The sequence below is a fragment of the Narcine bancroftii genome, chromosome 1 (genome assembly GCF_036971445.1).
Source record: "Narcine bancroftii isolate sNarBan1 chromosome 1, sNarBan1.hap1, whole genome shotgun sequence".
Lineage (NCBI taxonomy): Eukaryota > Metazoa > Chordata > Chondrichthyes > Torpediniformes > Narcinidae > Narcine > Narcine bancroftii.
Window position 1 is genome coordinate 23,953,043 of NC_091469.1, and position 16,225 is coordinate 23,969,267.

General features: G+C 41.1%; 1 protein-coding gene across 2 annotated transcripts in view; it reads right to left on the reverse strand.

Annotated features, from left to right (window-relative positions):
- Window positions 1–16,225, reverse strand: part of ptar1 (protein prenyltransferase alpha subunit repeat containing 1) — a 52,207-nt gene that overhangs the window by 25,625 nt on the left and 10,357 nt on the right. For both annotated transcript variants that reach the window (XM_069922377.1, XM_069922387.1), the window contains exon 3: window positions 7,235–7,301. In XM_069922377.1, the coding sequence (XP_069778478.1) occupies window positions 7,235–7,301 (67 nt within the window). The remainder of the gene's footprint in view (window positions 1–7,234; window positions 7,302–16,225) is intronic.

A 16,225-nucleotide genomic window follows, 5' to 3' on the forward strand; every position in this document is an offset into this window, starting at 1 on the left:
AATTGAGCCCGCGTTCACCACTTCATCTGGCAGCTCGTCACACTCCCACCACTCTCTGTGTGAAGAAGTTCCCCCTCACATTCGCTCTAAACATTTTCCTTTTCACACTTAACCCATGTCCTCTGGTTTGTATCTCCCCTACCCTGCAGTGGAAAAGCCTACCTACATTTACTCTGTCTATCCCCTTCATATTTTTAAATACCTCTATCAAATACCTCATTCTTCTACTCTCCAGGGAATAAAGTCCTAACCTGTTTAACCTTTCCCTGTAACTCAGTTCCTGAAGTCCGGGCAACATCTTTGCAAATCTTCTCTGCACTCTTTCTATATTATTGATATCTTTCCTGTAGTTAGGTGACCAAAATTGCACACAATACGTCAAATTTAGACTCACCAATGTCTTATACAACTTTACCATAACATCCCAGATCCTATACTCAATACTTTGATTTATGAAGGTCAACATGCCAAAAGCTATTTTTACAACCCTATCCACTTGTGACACCATTTTTAGGGAATTATCTATCAGTATTCCACACTCCTCAGTGCCCTATCATTCACCGAATACGTCCTTTCTTGGTTTGTCCTTCCAAAATGCAACACTTCACACTTGTCTGCATTAAATTCCATCTGCCATTTTTCATCCCATTTTTCCAGCTGATACGGATCCCTCTGCAAGCTTTGAAAACCTTCTTCACTGTCCACAATGCCTCCAATCTTAGTGCCATCTACAAGCTTGATGATCCAATTTACCACATTATCAATCAGATCATTGTACTGACAAGATATTCTCTGGGACTTTGAGGGAGGCTAGTGGGTCTGGCAGAAATATTTAAAATGTCCTTAGTCACAGGTGAGGTGCTGGAGAATTGGATGGTAGCTCATGTTGTTCAATAAAGGCTCCAAAAGTAACCCTGGAAATTATAGGCTGGTGAGCCTGATGTCAGTAGTAGGTAATTTATAAGGATGTGTTCGAAGAGATTGGATATACAATTATTTGGGTAGCCAGAAACTGATTAGGGATAGTCAACATGGTTTTGTGCATGGCAGGTCATGTTTATTGTACTGATGACAAACAACAATGGTCCCAGCACCAATCCTGAGGCACAGGACACCAGTCTCATCCACCACTACTCTCTGGGTTCTCTCGTCCAGCCATTGTCGAATCCAGTTCACTACTTCACCTTGAATACCTAGTGTCTGAACCATCCTGACTAACCTCCCATGTGGGACCTTGTTGAAGTCCTTACTAACAATATCCACAGGCCTTTCCTTCATCAATTTTCCGGGTAACCTTCTCAAAAAACTCTATAAGATTGGTTAAACACGATAGTAATCCGTACGCCATAGGTGCTCTGTGATTAGTAAGAGATTACTTCAGGTGGTATGTGAGTGTAGGAGGAGAATAAAAGGTTGAGAACCCACTGTTCTAGACCCAATTGTTACTGAAATATTTTGCTTGAGAAAAATTGCCATTGGCCTATTTCCTTTGGCGTTATGAAACTGTGCACATAACAAGTCAATTAGGTACAATTAAAACAGTGGTTTTCAAACTTTTTCTTTCCACTTGCATACCACCTTAAGTATCTCTTACTAATCATAGAGCACTGTGGCATAGAGATTACTTAAAGCAGAATGCAAGTGGAAAGAAAAAGTTTGAAAACCACTGTTCTGGAGAAAGTAGATTGTATTGCTAGAGCAAAATGCTCAAGACTTTGTTGATGATGGAATGACAGATTTTCTGAACCAGCGAATGTTATTCCTGTTGGTACACCAACACAGGAATCGCTTGTGGATCTCAACCTTGCTTCACCCTCAGGCCATCTTAGGTAATCCTTGACCCCAAGACTACCTATAATAAAACCCACAGATCACCAGTGTGGGAACTCGTGAGCTCAAGCCCCTTTCCAGACCATCAACAGGATTTTTGCTTTGGTGAGAAATTTCTTAGGTGAATATTTTTATCATTAAATTTACAACCCTGTTTCACATATTACTGATTTATTATGCCTTTTCCCCAGATCACCTACAACTAACCCACAGACTGGTAGGTTAAGAAATACTGCACTGTTACATTTTAATTTGCTTAATTTTAGATGTTCTATTATACTGTAACATGCATGTTCTACATTATGATTACAGCTACACGTCTACAAAGCTTATTGATACCAAAACATTATTAAAAAAGGCTGTATACAGTCAAACCCCTGTCAACCTCAAGCAACTGGCAAAAGGAAAAAAAAGAAAATAATTTGTTTAAAACATAAATGATTAAGATTAAATAACAATTTAAATAAAAGTTTAAAATTGTAAAAGTAAATTAGCATTAGCAGTGGACCAATAAAGTCACACAGAGAGAAATCTACACTGGAGCAAATAAAAGTAATACAGGGATAAAGTGGAGCGGCCAGTGTGTGAGTGGGTCAGTGTAGGAGTAGGAATATCAGGCTTTGGTTTGTGAGGCTATAGTGATCAGAAGGTGCAGGAGTTGAGGTGAGGCAAGGGCAGGTTTTTCTAACATTTTTCTATTTCATAGTGGGAATGACAGACAGGGCAGAGGAATGGTCCTCTTACAGAATGTGAGTTGTCAAGGAAGCCAATAGTATCCCTGACAACTTCATCTGTGAGAAGTGCATCGGCTGCATCTTCTTACAAATTGAGTTAGGGAATTGGAGCTGGAGGTTGGATCAACTCCAGATCATTCAGGAGGCAGAGAGGTGATAGACAGGAGTTACAGGGATGTTATCATACCCAGGAGGCAGGTAGCTGTGTGACAGGAGAGGCAGGAAGTGCATGGCTCCCCTCAATAATAAGTATACCATTTGTGATATTATTTAGGGGGGAGGGGGAAAAAGACCTACCAGGGACAAGCCAAGGTGATCATGTCTATAGCATGGAGTCTGTTCTTGTGGCTGACAAAAGAAGGGAGAAGAGGTGAGCTGTGATGATAGGGATTCCATCGTTAGGAGGACAGATAGGTTCAGTGGAAGAGATTGAGAATTCCAGATGGCATGTCACCTCCATGGTGCCAGGGTCTGAAATATCTCAGATAGTTTGCAGAATTTTCAGGAGGGAAAGGGTGAGCAGCCTTGTAGGGATTAATCATATGGGTAGGAAGGGTGATGAGGTCCTGCAAAGAGAGTTCAAGGAGTCAGGTATGAAGTTGAAGGACTGGACCTCAAGGGTTGTGATATCAGGATATCATCCTGTGCGATGTACTAGTGAGGGTAGAAATAGGAGGATAATATAGCTTAATATATGACTTCAGAAATAGTGTAGGAGGGAGGGCTTCAGGTTTCTGGATCATTCGGGATCTCTTCCAGGGAAGGTGGAACCTGTTCTGACAGGACAGTTTGCATCAGAATTGGAGGGGACTAATACCTTTGCGGGAAGGTTTGCTAGTGCTGCTCCAAGGGGTTTAAACTAGATTTGTGAGAGTTGGGATCCAGAATACAAGAGCAGAGAGAGGAGAAGGGAAAAGATGATGTGAAGACTGTCTGAAAAGACAGAAATCAAAGGGTTGTGAGCGGTGGAAATAATGCTCTCAGATGCATCTATTTCAGTGCAAGGAGTATTGTAGGAAAGGCAGACGAACTTAGAGAGTTTATTGTCACATGGAATTATGACATTGTAGCCAATAGTGAAACATGGTTGCAGGGCGGGTAGAACTGGCAGCTCAATGCTCCAGGGTTCCGTTGCTCATTCGCGATAGAGCGGGGGGATGAGAGGAGGAGAAGTGGCATTACTCGTCAGGGAAAATATCACAGCTGTGCTCAAGCAGGACTGACCAGAGGGCTCATCTACTTAGCCTATATGGGTGGAGCTAAGAAGGGGAAAGGTATGACCACACTCATGGGGTTGCTTTATACACTTCCCAATAGTCAGCAAGAATTGGAAGACCAAATCTGTAGAGATACGGCAGACAGCTGCAGGAAACAAAGTTGTGATAGTAAGAGATTTTAACATTCTACATATTGTCTGAGACTCCCATACTGTAAAAGGGCTGGATGGCCCTGAGTTTAGAGGTACCAACTGGAGAGAGTGAAATACTGGATCCCGTATTAGGAAACCAGATAGGACAGGTGGCAGAAGTACATGCAGGAGAACATTTTGAGTACAGTGATTAAAGTGTTCGACTATGTATGAGCCAGAAAAGATGCAAGAGATCTTTATTTTTTTTTTAGCATCAGTGTTTACTCAGGAAACTGGCACAGAATCTACGGCAATAAGGAACACAAGCAGTGAGCTTATGGAATCTATACATATTAAAAAGAAAGAGGGGATTGCGGTCTTAAAGCAAATAAGGGTGGATAAATCCCCAGGGTCTGACAAGATATTCCCTCGGGCCTTGAGGAAGTCTTGTGTTGAAATTGCAGGGACTTTGGCAGAAACATTTAAAATGAGATGCCGGAGGATTGGAAGGTAGCTCGTTGTTCTGTTGTTTGAAAAAGACTCCAAAAGTAACTCAGGAAATTATAGGCCGGTGAGCCTGACATCAGTAGAAGGTAAATTATTGGAAGGTGTCCCAAGAGATCAGATAGCCAACATGGCTTTATGCATGGTAGGTCATGTTTAACCAATCTAAAAGATTTTTGAGGAGTTTCCCAGGAAAGTTGACGAAGGAAAGGCTGTGGATGTTGTCTACATGGACTTTAGTAAGGCCTTTGATAAGGTCCCACATGGGAGGTTAGTCAGGAAAGTTCAAACTCTCAATATTCATGCTGGGGTAATAAATTGAATTTGACATTGGTTATACAGCAGAAGCCAGAGAGTAGTGGTGGATGATTGCTTCTCAGACTGGAGGCCTGTGACTTGTGATGTGCCTTAGGGATCGGTGCTAGGACCTTTGTTGTTTGTCATCAATACAACGATCTGGATTATAATGTGGTAAATTGGATTAACAAATTTGCAGATGACACAAAGATTGGAGGTGCTGTGGACAGTGAGGAAGGTTTTCAAAGCTTGTAGAGGGATCTAGTCCAGCTGGAAAAATGGGCTAAAAAAATGGCAGATGGATTTAATGCAATCAAGTTTGAGGAGTTGCAGTTTGGAAAGCCAAACCAAGAAAGGACATGAACGGTAAATGGAATGACACTTAGGAATTCCTTGAAAGTAGTATCACAGGTAGATAGGGTTGTAATGAGAGCTTTTGGCCTTCATAAAGTATTGAGTATAGGAGTTGGGATGTTATAGTAAAGTACAAGAAATTGGTGAGGCCAAATTTGGAGTATTTTGTGCAGTTTTGTTCACCTACCTACAGGAAAGACCAGTAAGATTCAAAGAGTGCAAAAAAGATTTACAGGATGTTACTGGGTATCGATAGAGTAAACGCAAGTTAGCTTTTTCCACTGTGGTTAGGTGAGATACAAACCAGAGGACAGGTTCAGGATGAAAGTTTAGGGGGAACATCAGGGGAAAGTCTTCACACAGAGAATAGTGGGAGAATGGGACAAGTTGCCAGCTGAAGTAGTGAATGCAGGTTCAATTTTAACATTTAAGAAAAATTTGGACAGGTACATGAATGGGAGGGGTATGAAGGGCTATGGACTGGATGCAGGTCAGTGGGACTAGGCAGAATGATAGTTTGGCACAGACTAGAAGGGCCAGTTTTCTGTGCTGCAATGTTCTATGGATCTAAATGTTCTCTGAAGTAATACATAAACCTTGGTGAAGATGGGAGCAAATATTTAGCCAGTGGAGTTTCTTGGTCGTGGCTTTGCTCATAGCAGCTAGTTGAATAAAGCTGTGTTTGAATAAAATGACGTTGGCCAGAATCATGAGCTGGTTGATGCCATTTGCCGTTGGGGTTACTATCTTAACATGTCTCCTTATCACTGTTATGTAAGAGTCTTTATTACTATATTATTAAGTGTATAAATAAGGCTTTATCTGTTTTCTTGGAGGGGAGTTTAATTATAATGTTATTGTTTCGGATGGCTCCATGAAGGGTAAGAAACCTACAGATGCAGCAATGGTCATATGTTTTCAAAGAATGTGATTGAATATAAAGTAAAATGCCTTAAGATTTATACTTTAATGCAAGTGAAGTTGGTCAGTGCAAGTACAGCATAATATTTTTGTCTTTTAAACTGTTTATTCTTTTTTTTAAAATTTTTTATTTTTCACACCATAAATCACAATAGCCATGATATACACTTTTTCTTTTCCACACATTTACAGTGACTTTTTCTCCCCCCCCCCCTCCCAAGCCACCCCCCCACCCCCCCCCCCTCTCATCCATTTTAGGTATACAATCTAGGTTGCATTAATTCAGTCAGACAATGTTGTCATTCAACAAAAATACACCAGAAATTCTACTGAGTCCATTCTTTTCTTTTCTTCTCCTTCCATCAACTTAGGTAATGTTTGTTCCCGGTAGGTTTTCGCTATTGTATTTAATGTAAGGCTCCCATACTTGTTCGAATATTTCAATATTATTTCTTAAACCATATGTTATTTTTTCTAATGGAATACATTTATTCATTTCTATATACCATTGTTGTATTTTCAAATTATCTTCCAATTTCCAGGTTGACATAATACATTTTTTTGCTACGGCTAGGGCTATCTTGACAAATCTTTTTTGTGCATCTTCCAAGTCAATTCCAAATTCTTTATTTTTTATGTTACTTAGGAGAAAGATCTCTGGATTCTTTGGTATATTGTTTTCTGTTATTTTATTTAATATCTGATTGAGATCATCCCAAAATTTTTCTACTCTCTCACATGTCCAGATTGCATGAATTGTTGTTCCCCTTTCTTTTTTACATCGAAAACATCTATCAGATACTGTTGGGTCCCATTTATTTAACTTTTGCGGTGTAATGTATAGCCTGTGTAACCAATTATATTGTATCATACGCAGCCTCGTATTTATTGTATTTCTCATCGTTCCAGAGCATAACTTCTCCCATGTTTCCTTTTTTATCTTTATATTTAAATCTTGTTCCCATTTTTGTTTAGTTTTACCATTTGTTTTAAACTGTTTATTCTTAATGCAGATGTATTCATCGGGCATTGTGAGTCTCAAGCAACTGGGAACTCGATTATTCTGCATCTACCAATCCCCGCAGGTGTGGATACCAGGGGTTTTACTGAACCTTGAACCACAGCTTCTATTCTTTACAATTAAAATGTAATTGCAGTCACGTGCTCAAAACTAAATACAGTTCGTCAAGCCTGAAGTGGGCAAGGAAGCAAACCAATCAGACATTGGTGCATGCTTTCTACATACCTGACGTTCCAAGCTGTAGTGAAGTCTGGGTTCAGCAGCAGCAGAGTGCAAGTGAGATCAATCAGTGCTGAAAGGGAGAGGAGGAATCAAAAATCATAACTTGTCTCCATTGATTCAAAAACTGCAGAGGAGAAATTCGTCTTTGCCTGCATGTGTGAGCATCAGTTGCTGCTCCACTCTTGTTCAAGATTTAGGTGATATAGCCTCGAGCCAGTTCCACTCTTTCTTATTAAGAAAGAAGTTGCTTGGTTCTGCATACCCCAAGGCTGACACCACAAAAATGTTTTTTTAAGAAAGAGACTGGATCACGGTTGATGTTCCAACTCACGTCTACTTTCCCTATCATTCCTAGGTTTCCCTGGATTCTGAAGACCTACTTGAGCCTTAAATATACTCACCAACTCCTTGACCCCAGGAAACTGTAGTGGTCAAGTCCAAAGATTTGCATCCCTTGGTGAAAAATTTACTTTTCACCTCAGTACTAAAGTGTCAGTACCTCATCCTGAGGCAATGCCTTTTAGTTTGAGTCTCATTCACCAGCAGTAAATGCAAGGTTATGTCTCACACTTCTAAATTCCAGAAAATTGACACTGTTCCTCAGCGGACAACCCTGTTGTCTCACTTCACCTAACGTAACAGCTCTACTGACACCAATGGAGCAAAACCTATTGGGTACCAGATACACCCAGTCAAAGATACGCTCACACATTTGATGCCATGGACGAATTTCTACCCCTGGCATCTTTCCACAAGTCAAACATGCAAAATGCACATGAAATACATATACACCAGCACCTCGCTAAGTCACAAATATTCCTGTTTAGAAACAAAAAAAAGATCTCCAATGGTATTTTGCACAGAGTTGTTAAATTCAGGAAAACCAGTCAAAAGTACATAAACCAGATTCGGGATTACTTGCATCACAAGATTAAATTTACATTTTTCTACAGAAGGACAAGTGTGGACAGGATGAACGGTATACCGTACCTTGGTGTCATCTGTAGAGGTTGTGATTGTAGTAAAAACACAGGAAATGCTGGAGAAACTCAGTGTCTTGCTGTGTCCATAGGAGGTAAAGATATATTATCGATCTTTTGGGCCTGAGCCCTTCTTCAAGGTATAAGTAAACCTCCCACCATTCTTTGTCCCCCATCTCCTTTCCTCTAGTTCTCTGCCTTCCATTTTCCCTCAGTCTCCTTTCACTGAGTCGAAATCAATTCTCACGCCTTATCATGTATATTTGTTGGTCTGGACTCCTTCCCCTCCCATTCTTTCTGTCTTTATTGAAATGACTACTTCCTCTTTGCTTATACCTTGAAGAAGGACTCAGACCCAAAACGTCAATAACTTTATCTCCTATGGAGACTGCAAGACCAGCCAAGTTCCTCCAGCTTTTACTGTGCATGTTTTAATACTGTATCTTGGCATCGCGTAATGATTATTAACTGAGGACTGCAGCCCTTACAAAAAGCAAGTCAACATTCAATCTGATTCATTGACATTGTAAGCCAATCCAAAATTCCTTTGTGCATCTTAACATGGGGTAAGTCCGGTCCATGCATTCCTCGGTGTGTTCAGATTTACACTGCATACAGGTTATGCAATGGTTAAATTTTTTTGTGTTGAAGTGTAGCCAGGATTTTGCAACTTTACTCTCCAACTTACTCTAGCTTAGCCATGTCAACTGGGGGGGGTGAGGGGCATATGCCCCCTGCCACCACCCCCCCCAACCTGGGGTAACAGCAAATTTAAGGGGAGCCACGGATTTAAATCACTAAACATTTTTTGTTTTTTTAAAGTAGTCAGTATACAGAAAAGCAAATTAAACTTGACTGCTTCATGGTGAAGAGGGCCCATAAACTTTGAGCAGAATCCTAAGAGGGTCATAACTGAAAAACAGTCAAGAATCTAGCCCTTCATTCCTGAAAGATCTGGACACTTCCAAATCTGATCATCGGCATGGATTTCCTCACTCCAACTCTGACTCTCTGGAAGTTGCTCTTTTAACCTCCATCCTCAAGCTTTGTTCAGGCTCTTTAATGTTACTTCTGACAAGGTCCGTATGTATCGTGTTCAAATAACTGGTGAAACTGTATCATATCCTAGTTGATGCGGCACACCAGAACAGGCCTGGGATATTTTCCTGGATTAGAGAATGCTGCCTAAATGGCCAGCAGAAATTAGGAGAGGAAATTGAAACAAATTGCAGATGCTTTTGAATCTAGGTGGTCAGTGCACCAGGCACACACTGACCATGATGCCAATCTAACTAATCCCGCCCGCATGCACTAGGCCTGTACCTATTTGCTGCCTATGTTCCTTGTACAACGTTGCTGTATATATCTGCCTCTAATACCTTAGCTGGGAGCACATTCCAAGCACCTACCATTCTGTAAAAACAAAACCAGACTCATAAATCTCCTTTTAAAAAACGTTCCTCCTCTCACCTTAAAGCTACTCTAATATTTGACATTTCCATCCTGGGAAAAAGACTGAATTTCTACCCCATCTACACCTTTCATCATTTTATATACTCCTATCAGGTCACCCACAGCCTCCAAAGCTCCCAGAGCAAACAATCCAAGTTTGGCCACCTCTACTTGTAGCTAAAGCTCTCCAATCCAGGGAACATCCTGGTGAATCTCTTCTGCACCCTCTCCCAACCTCCACGTCCTTCTGTAAATGCTGCGATGAAAACCGCATTCAATACTCCAGATGCAGCCTAACCAGTTATGTACAGCTGCATATGAATTCCTGACTTTTTCTCCTTAATGTCCTAACAGATAAAGGCATACACTATCCTTTCTTTACCATCCAATCTACTTGTGTTGCCACTTTCACCTCAAGATTCTGATGGATGTCTATGCTCCTACACTGTATGTCCTATATGCTACATACTTTTCTCTTGCATTTGACCGCCTGAAAATGAAACACAACACATTTGTCCAATGAAATCTTGCCTACCATTTCTCAGGCCAAATTTCCAACCGAACTGCAACAAAACCAAAAGAAATGCATTTGATTTAAATGTACAGTGTGTTCTCAGAATGGACCCATTCAGTTATCCAGGGAAACAATCGAACCCCAAAGGAAGAGGGAAAGTGAGTCACAAATTTGATGCAAGTCTAAAGAACATGAATTGAGAGTCTTTAAGATTCAATTACTCTAATCCGGTAAAATGATGGAGATGGCAGCAACTCGGGAGCCATTTGTGACATGGTTAGCTTAGCAGTTAGTGCAAAGCTTTCACAGCACTAGTGACTGGGATTCCAATCCGGCGCTGTCTGTAATGAGTTCGTACATTCTCCCTGTATCTGCATGGATTTCCTCCGGGTGCTCCAGTTTCCTCCCACCCTTCAAAAACGTAGGTCAATTGGGTATAATTGGACAGCACCAGCTCATGGCCAAAAGCACCGGTTACCGTGCTGTATGTCTGAATTTAATTTTAAAACTAAATTGTGTGTATTGGTGGGAAAACAAAACAAAAAACCACTCTGAATTGGAGTTCTGGAGGAATAAAGGACTGAAATTGCTGAAGAACCAGTTGTCTTTTGTATTTATGGGATGCAGAAATCACATTTATTGCCTGGTCCTAAAAACTGTGATGTTAAACCAGTGTGAAGGTCAGTTACGAGTCATTATCGTTGCAGTGGCATGAGAACGACAGAGTTATATTTTGAGAAAGGGATGTGAATTATTTCCTCAAAAATGCCCTTTGTGAACAAGAGGGACTTGTATGACAATCCAGTGGTTTCACGGCCACCTTTACTGAGACAAGGAGACTGGCCTTTTTATTCTAGAACTAGTTACTGTATCTAATGTTGGTCAGCTTATAATCATGTTGTGTGCATTTATGTCCATATACCCCATGTTAATGAAATAAAATCCAACTTAAATACACAATGATTCCATCCATAATATAATTTGAAGGTAAAATTACATGGCTTAATTGAAGCTACCAATCAAAACATTCACATTGAAAATAAATATTGATACCAAAAATTTACTATTGTTCCCTTTAAATATATCTCAGATTGAGTTTGCAGCGTTCTCAGGAGGGAGGGTGAGCAGCCAGATGCCGTGGTCCATATAGGGGCCAATGATGTGGATAGGAAGGGTGAGGAAATCCTGCAAGGAGAGTTCAGGGAGTTCAAGTCAAGTTTATTGTCATCTGATTGTATCAGTACAACTTGACCAAACAGGATTCTCTGGTCTTCAGCGCAAAACATGCAGCCATATAACCAGACATAACACACATACAAACAAACAATACATATGCAGGCCAAGAATTATAAATATAAATAAATATTGTTTTGTGCAAATGAGAGCCTTGGATGGTTAGTGTGAGTAGTTCCTTTGGTCATCCAGCACTCTCACTGCCCATGGGAAGAAGCTGTTCCTCAGCCTGGTAGTGCTGGCTCTGATACTCCTGTATCTCTTCCCTGACGGGAGCAGCTGAAAGATGTGTGCAGGGTAGAAGGGGTCCTCAATGATTTTTTTGCACCCTCTTCAAACAATGATCCCGGTAAATCACATCGATGGGGGAGGAGGGAGATTCCAGTGATCCTCTCTGCCACTCTTATGGTCCTGTGGATTGACCTCCAATCCATTTCTCTGCAGAAACTGTACACACTGTGATGCAGCCGGCCAGAGCGCTCTCAATAGAGCTCCTACAGAAGATTGACTAACAGTGGCCAGTAGCTTTGCCCGCTTCAGTCTTCTCAGGATGTGCTGTCACTGTTGCACCTTCCTGACAAGTGAGATGTTCAGTGTCCATGATAGGTCACTAGTTAAGTGAACTCCAAGGAACTTGGTACTCTCCACTACAGAGCTGTTGATGTGCATTGGAGGGTGGTCGTTCCTGTTCTTCCTGAAGCCCACGATCATCTCCTTCATCTTGTCTACGTTGAGACTCAGGTTGTTGCTCTTGCACCATTTCACAGGATTTTCCACCTCTTCTCTGTAGGGCAACTCATCATGGGTGCTAGGTTGAAGGAAAGGACTTCCACCGCTGTGATCTCAGGATCGCTACCTGTGCCACCTGCCAGTGCGATTAGAACTAGGAGGATAATGCAGCTTAGCATGTGGCTAAAGACATGGTGCAGGAGGGAGGACTTCAGATTCCTAGATCACTGGGCTCTCTTCCAGGGAAGGTGAGATCTGTTCTGATGAGACAGTTTGCATCTGAACTGGAGGGGGAACAATATCCATGCAGGAATGTTTGCTAGTGCTGCTTCGGTGAGTTTAAACTAGATTTCGAGGGGGATGGGAACCAGAATGCCAGAGAAGAGTTGAGTAGGGAAAATATATGAAAATTGCATGCACTGCTTGAAGTCAATGGGTTGTATGTGGTGGAAATGTTCTTAGGTGGATCTATTTCAATGCAAAGAGTATTGCAGGAGAGGCAGACAAACTTAGAGCATAGAATTATGACATTGTGGCAATTAATGAAATTTGATTGCAGAAAGGGCAGGACTGGCAGCTCAATGTTCTGGGCTTCTGTTACTTTAGACACAATAGAACGGGAGGATAAATGGGGGAGGAGGGACATTGCTTATCAGGGAAAATATCACAGCTGTGCTCAGACAGGACAAACCAGAGGGCTTGTCTACTGAAGTTGCACAGTGGAGCTGAGGAAGGAAGGTTAGTCAGGAAGGTTCAGAAGCTAGGTGAACTGGATTCGACAACGGCTAGACAAAAGCCAGAGAATTGAGGTGGATGATTGCTTCTCAGACTGGAAGACTGTGACTGGTGGTGTGCCTCAGGATTCCTGCTGGGTCCATTGTTGTTTGTCATCTATATCAATAATATGGATGATAATCTGGATGGTAAATCGGATCAGCAAGTTTGCAGATGACACTAAGATTGGAGGTGCTGTAACAGCGAAGGTTTTAAAAGCTTGTAGAGGGATCTGTACCAGCTGGAAGAATGGGCTGAAAAATGGCAAATGGAATTTACTGCAGACAAGTGTGAGGTGCTGCATTTTGGAAGGACAAACCAAGAAAGGACATACACGGTAAATGGTAGGGAACTGAGGAGTGCGGTAGAACAGAGGGATCTGGGAATACAGATACATTATTCACTGAAGGTGGTGTCACAGGTGGCTAGGGTTATAAAGAGAGCTTTTGGCATGTTGGCCTTCATAAATCAAAGTATTGATTTAGGAGTTGGGATGTTATGGTAAAGTTGTTGAAGACATTGGTGAAGCTAAATTTGGAGTATTGTGTGCAGTTTTGGTCACCTAACTACAGGAAAGATATCAATAATATAGAAAGAGTGCAGAGAAGATTTACAAAGATGTTGCCCGGACTTCAGGAACTGACTTAAAGGGAAAGGCTAAACAGGTTAAGACTTTATTTGCTGGAGTGTAGAATGAGGGGAGATTTGATAGAGGTATTTAAAATTATGAGAGGGATGGACAGAGTAAATGTAGGTAGGCTTTTTTCCACTGAGGGTAGATGAGTTACAAACCAGAGGGCATGGGTTAAGGGTGAAAGGGGAAATGTTTATGGGGAACATCTTCACACAGAGTGGTGGGAGTAAGGAACGAGCTTCCAGCTGAAGTGGTGAACAGGGGCTCATTCTTAACACTTAAGAAGAATTTGGACAGGTACATGAATGAGAGAGGTATGGAGGGTTAGGCACTGGGTGCAGGTCAGTGGGACTATTCAAAAAAAAAAGCTCGGCACAGACTAGAAGGGCTGAAAGGGCCTGTTTCTGTGTTGTAGTGATCTATGGTTCTGTGTACCCATTCACAATATCTACATTTGATTTCAATGTTAAAGTGCCTCACAATACACTGGATTTCTTTCCTTTGAATCCAGTGTAAAATCATTTTTTTCTCCAACTCTGGAACAGGTTCAACAGCAAGGTCAAGAGAAAGGCCAACAGATTTTTGTGATTATCTTTCCGTTTTAATACTCCTTGAAAATTTCAGTTAAAAAGAGAGTAGAAGTCATTTGAATTGAAAAGGCAGAAATGGTACCACTGGATGAAGGCATTTACCCCCCCCTCCCCCCCCCAATAACATTATCAGCCACTATTGTAGCCAATCTTGTGCCATTGCAGTGCTGGTCGACTGAATCTTTTATTATTTGCAACATTTGATCTAATGCTTTAATGGCTGCTTTGAAAGTACATTCATCCAAGACAGTAAGTTTACTATCCTTTAGAGTTATTGTTGAAGAGTTGCACGACCAAAATTCTATGCCGAAGTTTCCTAATTTGTCAAATTAAAGGTCTATCATTTTCAAAAGCGTCGAAGCAACATCTGATGATGCCACAACCAGGGCAATCATATCTGATTTTTGAACTTTAGCCAAAATATATTAATAAGAAAAGTTGCCCTATTCCACAAGAAGCATCCAAAAAATATCCTTAGTAATTAGCATCTTAAGGCATTTCTTTGGTATCTCACTGAACTTGCTTCCTTCGCTCCAATATATTCATGCACAAATATTCAGTTTCTCTTTGTGGTTCAGGTAAACCAAAATGACTTGGGTCAATTCCAGCCAAATATTTAGTATCTCAAAAACTGATCCATTTTCAATAGGGAAAAACGGAAATGACATCCGCTTTGGGAAATGGAGGGCCTTCTATGGGGTTATTAGAAAAACTAAGTGTACTATACATGCTTAGGCTAAACCTAACACATGCAAAATTTCAGATTTCTTGTTTGTTTTATTACTGAGCTTTGTGCAAGATGTATAATCTATTATACATTCTTAGATTATTTTAATAACCAAATCTACATTTCCTGACTGGAATTCACACACAATTCTACATGTCAACTAATCACTTTACTGTTTTATCTATCCATTTTTCAATATCTGGGCAACCCACACAAAGCCAGTATCCTTTGCCCTTGGGAAGATGGTGATACAGCATCTTCTTGAACAACTGGAATCTGATTGAATATGGCAATAATGGTACAGCAAAGCCATTAACTAGGCCACAATCAGAGGGTATTTAATCATGATCATTTGGGACGTGTGGAATTATACGTGGAGACGGCAGATAAGAATGCTAGCGTTCCTCCTGAAGGCGATATGCTTTTAAGTATTCAGTCATTTTTTGGGGTTATCATTCGTGAGATTCATTCTTTGTAAAATCAACTTGTAACATGGAATTTAAGTCCAGAGTGACCATCATAAGATTTGAACTCAACTCACTAGATTGCTGGTCCAGGTATCCAGATTACTTAGAATCAGAATTTATGAAAAAGTCACAAAATTCATTGTTTTGTGACAGCATCATTAGTGCAAAAAGTTATATCAACCACCTTATGAAAATAAATAAAAAATGGTGCAAGAAAAGTCAAAGTAAGGTAATGTCTTTGGTTCATTAATAATTCAGGTATCGAATGGCAGCGGGGAAGAAGCTGACCTTGTGCCGCTGAGTGCTCGTCTTCAGGCTCCTGCACCTCTTCCTGATGGCAGCAGAGTGAAGAAGGCATGGCCTGGGTAGTGGGTTCCTTGAGGATAGAGGCTGCTTTCTTAAGACACTGCCCCACTTGTAGATGTCCTCAAGGGAGTGAAGACTGGTGTCCGTAATGTCGCAGGCCAAGTTAACAACTTCCTGCAGTTTTTTCTGGTCCTCAGCGTTGGCACTTCCTTACCAGACAGTGATGCCACCAGCCAGAATGCTCTCCAAAGTACACATGTAGACGTTTGAGAGTCTGTGACATACTGAATCTCAAACTCCTCACAAAGTATAGCTGTTGGCATGCCTTCTTCATCATTGCATCAAAATGGAGGCTCCAGGACAAATCCTCAGGAATATTAACATCCAGGAAATTCTTGACCTTCTCCACTACTGAGCCCTCAATGATGACTAGTTCAGGTTTTCCTGACTTCCTCCTGAAGTCCACAATCATCTCCTTGGATTTGCTAACACTGAGTGCAAGGTCGTTAGTGTGACGCCATTCAATGAGCTGATCTCTCTCCCTCCAGTACACTTCCTCATTGTCAGATGTGATTCTGCCAACAACCA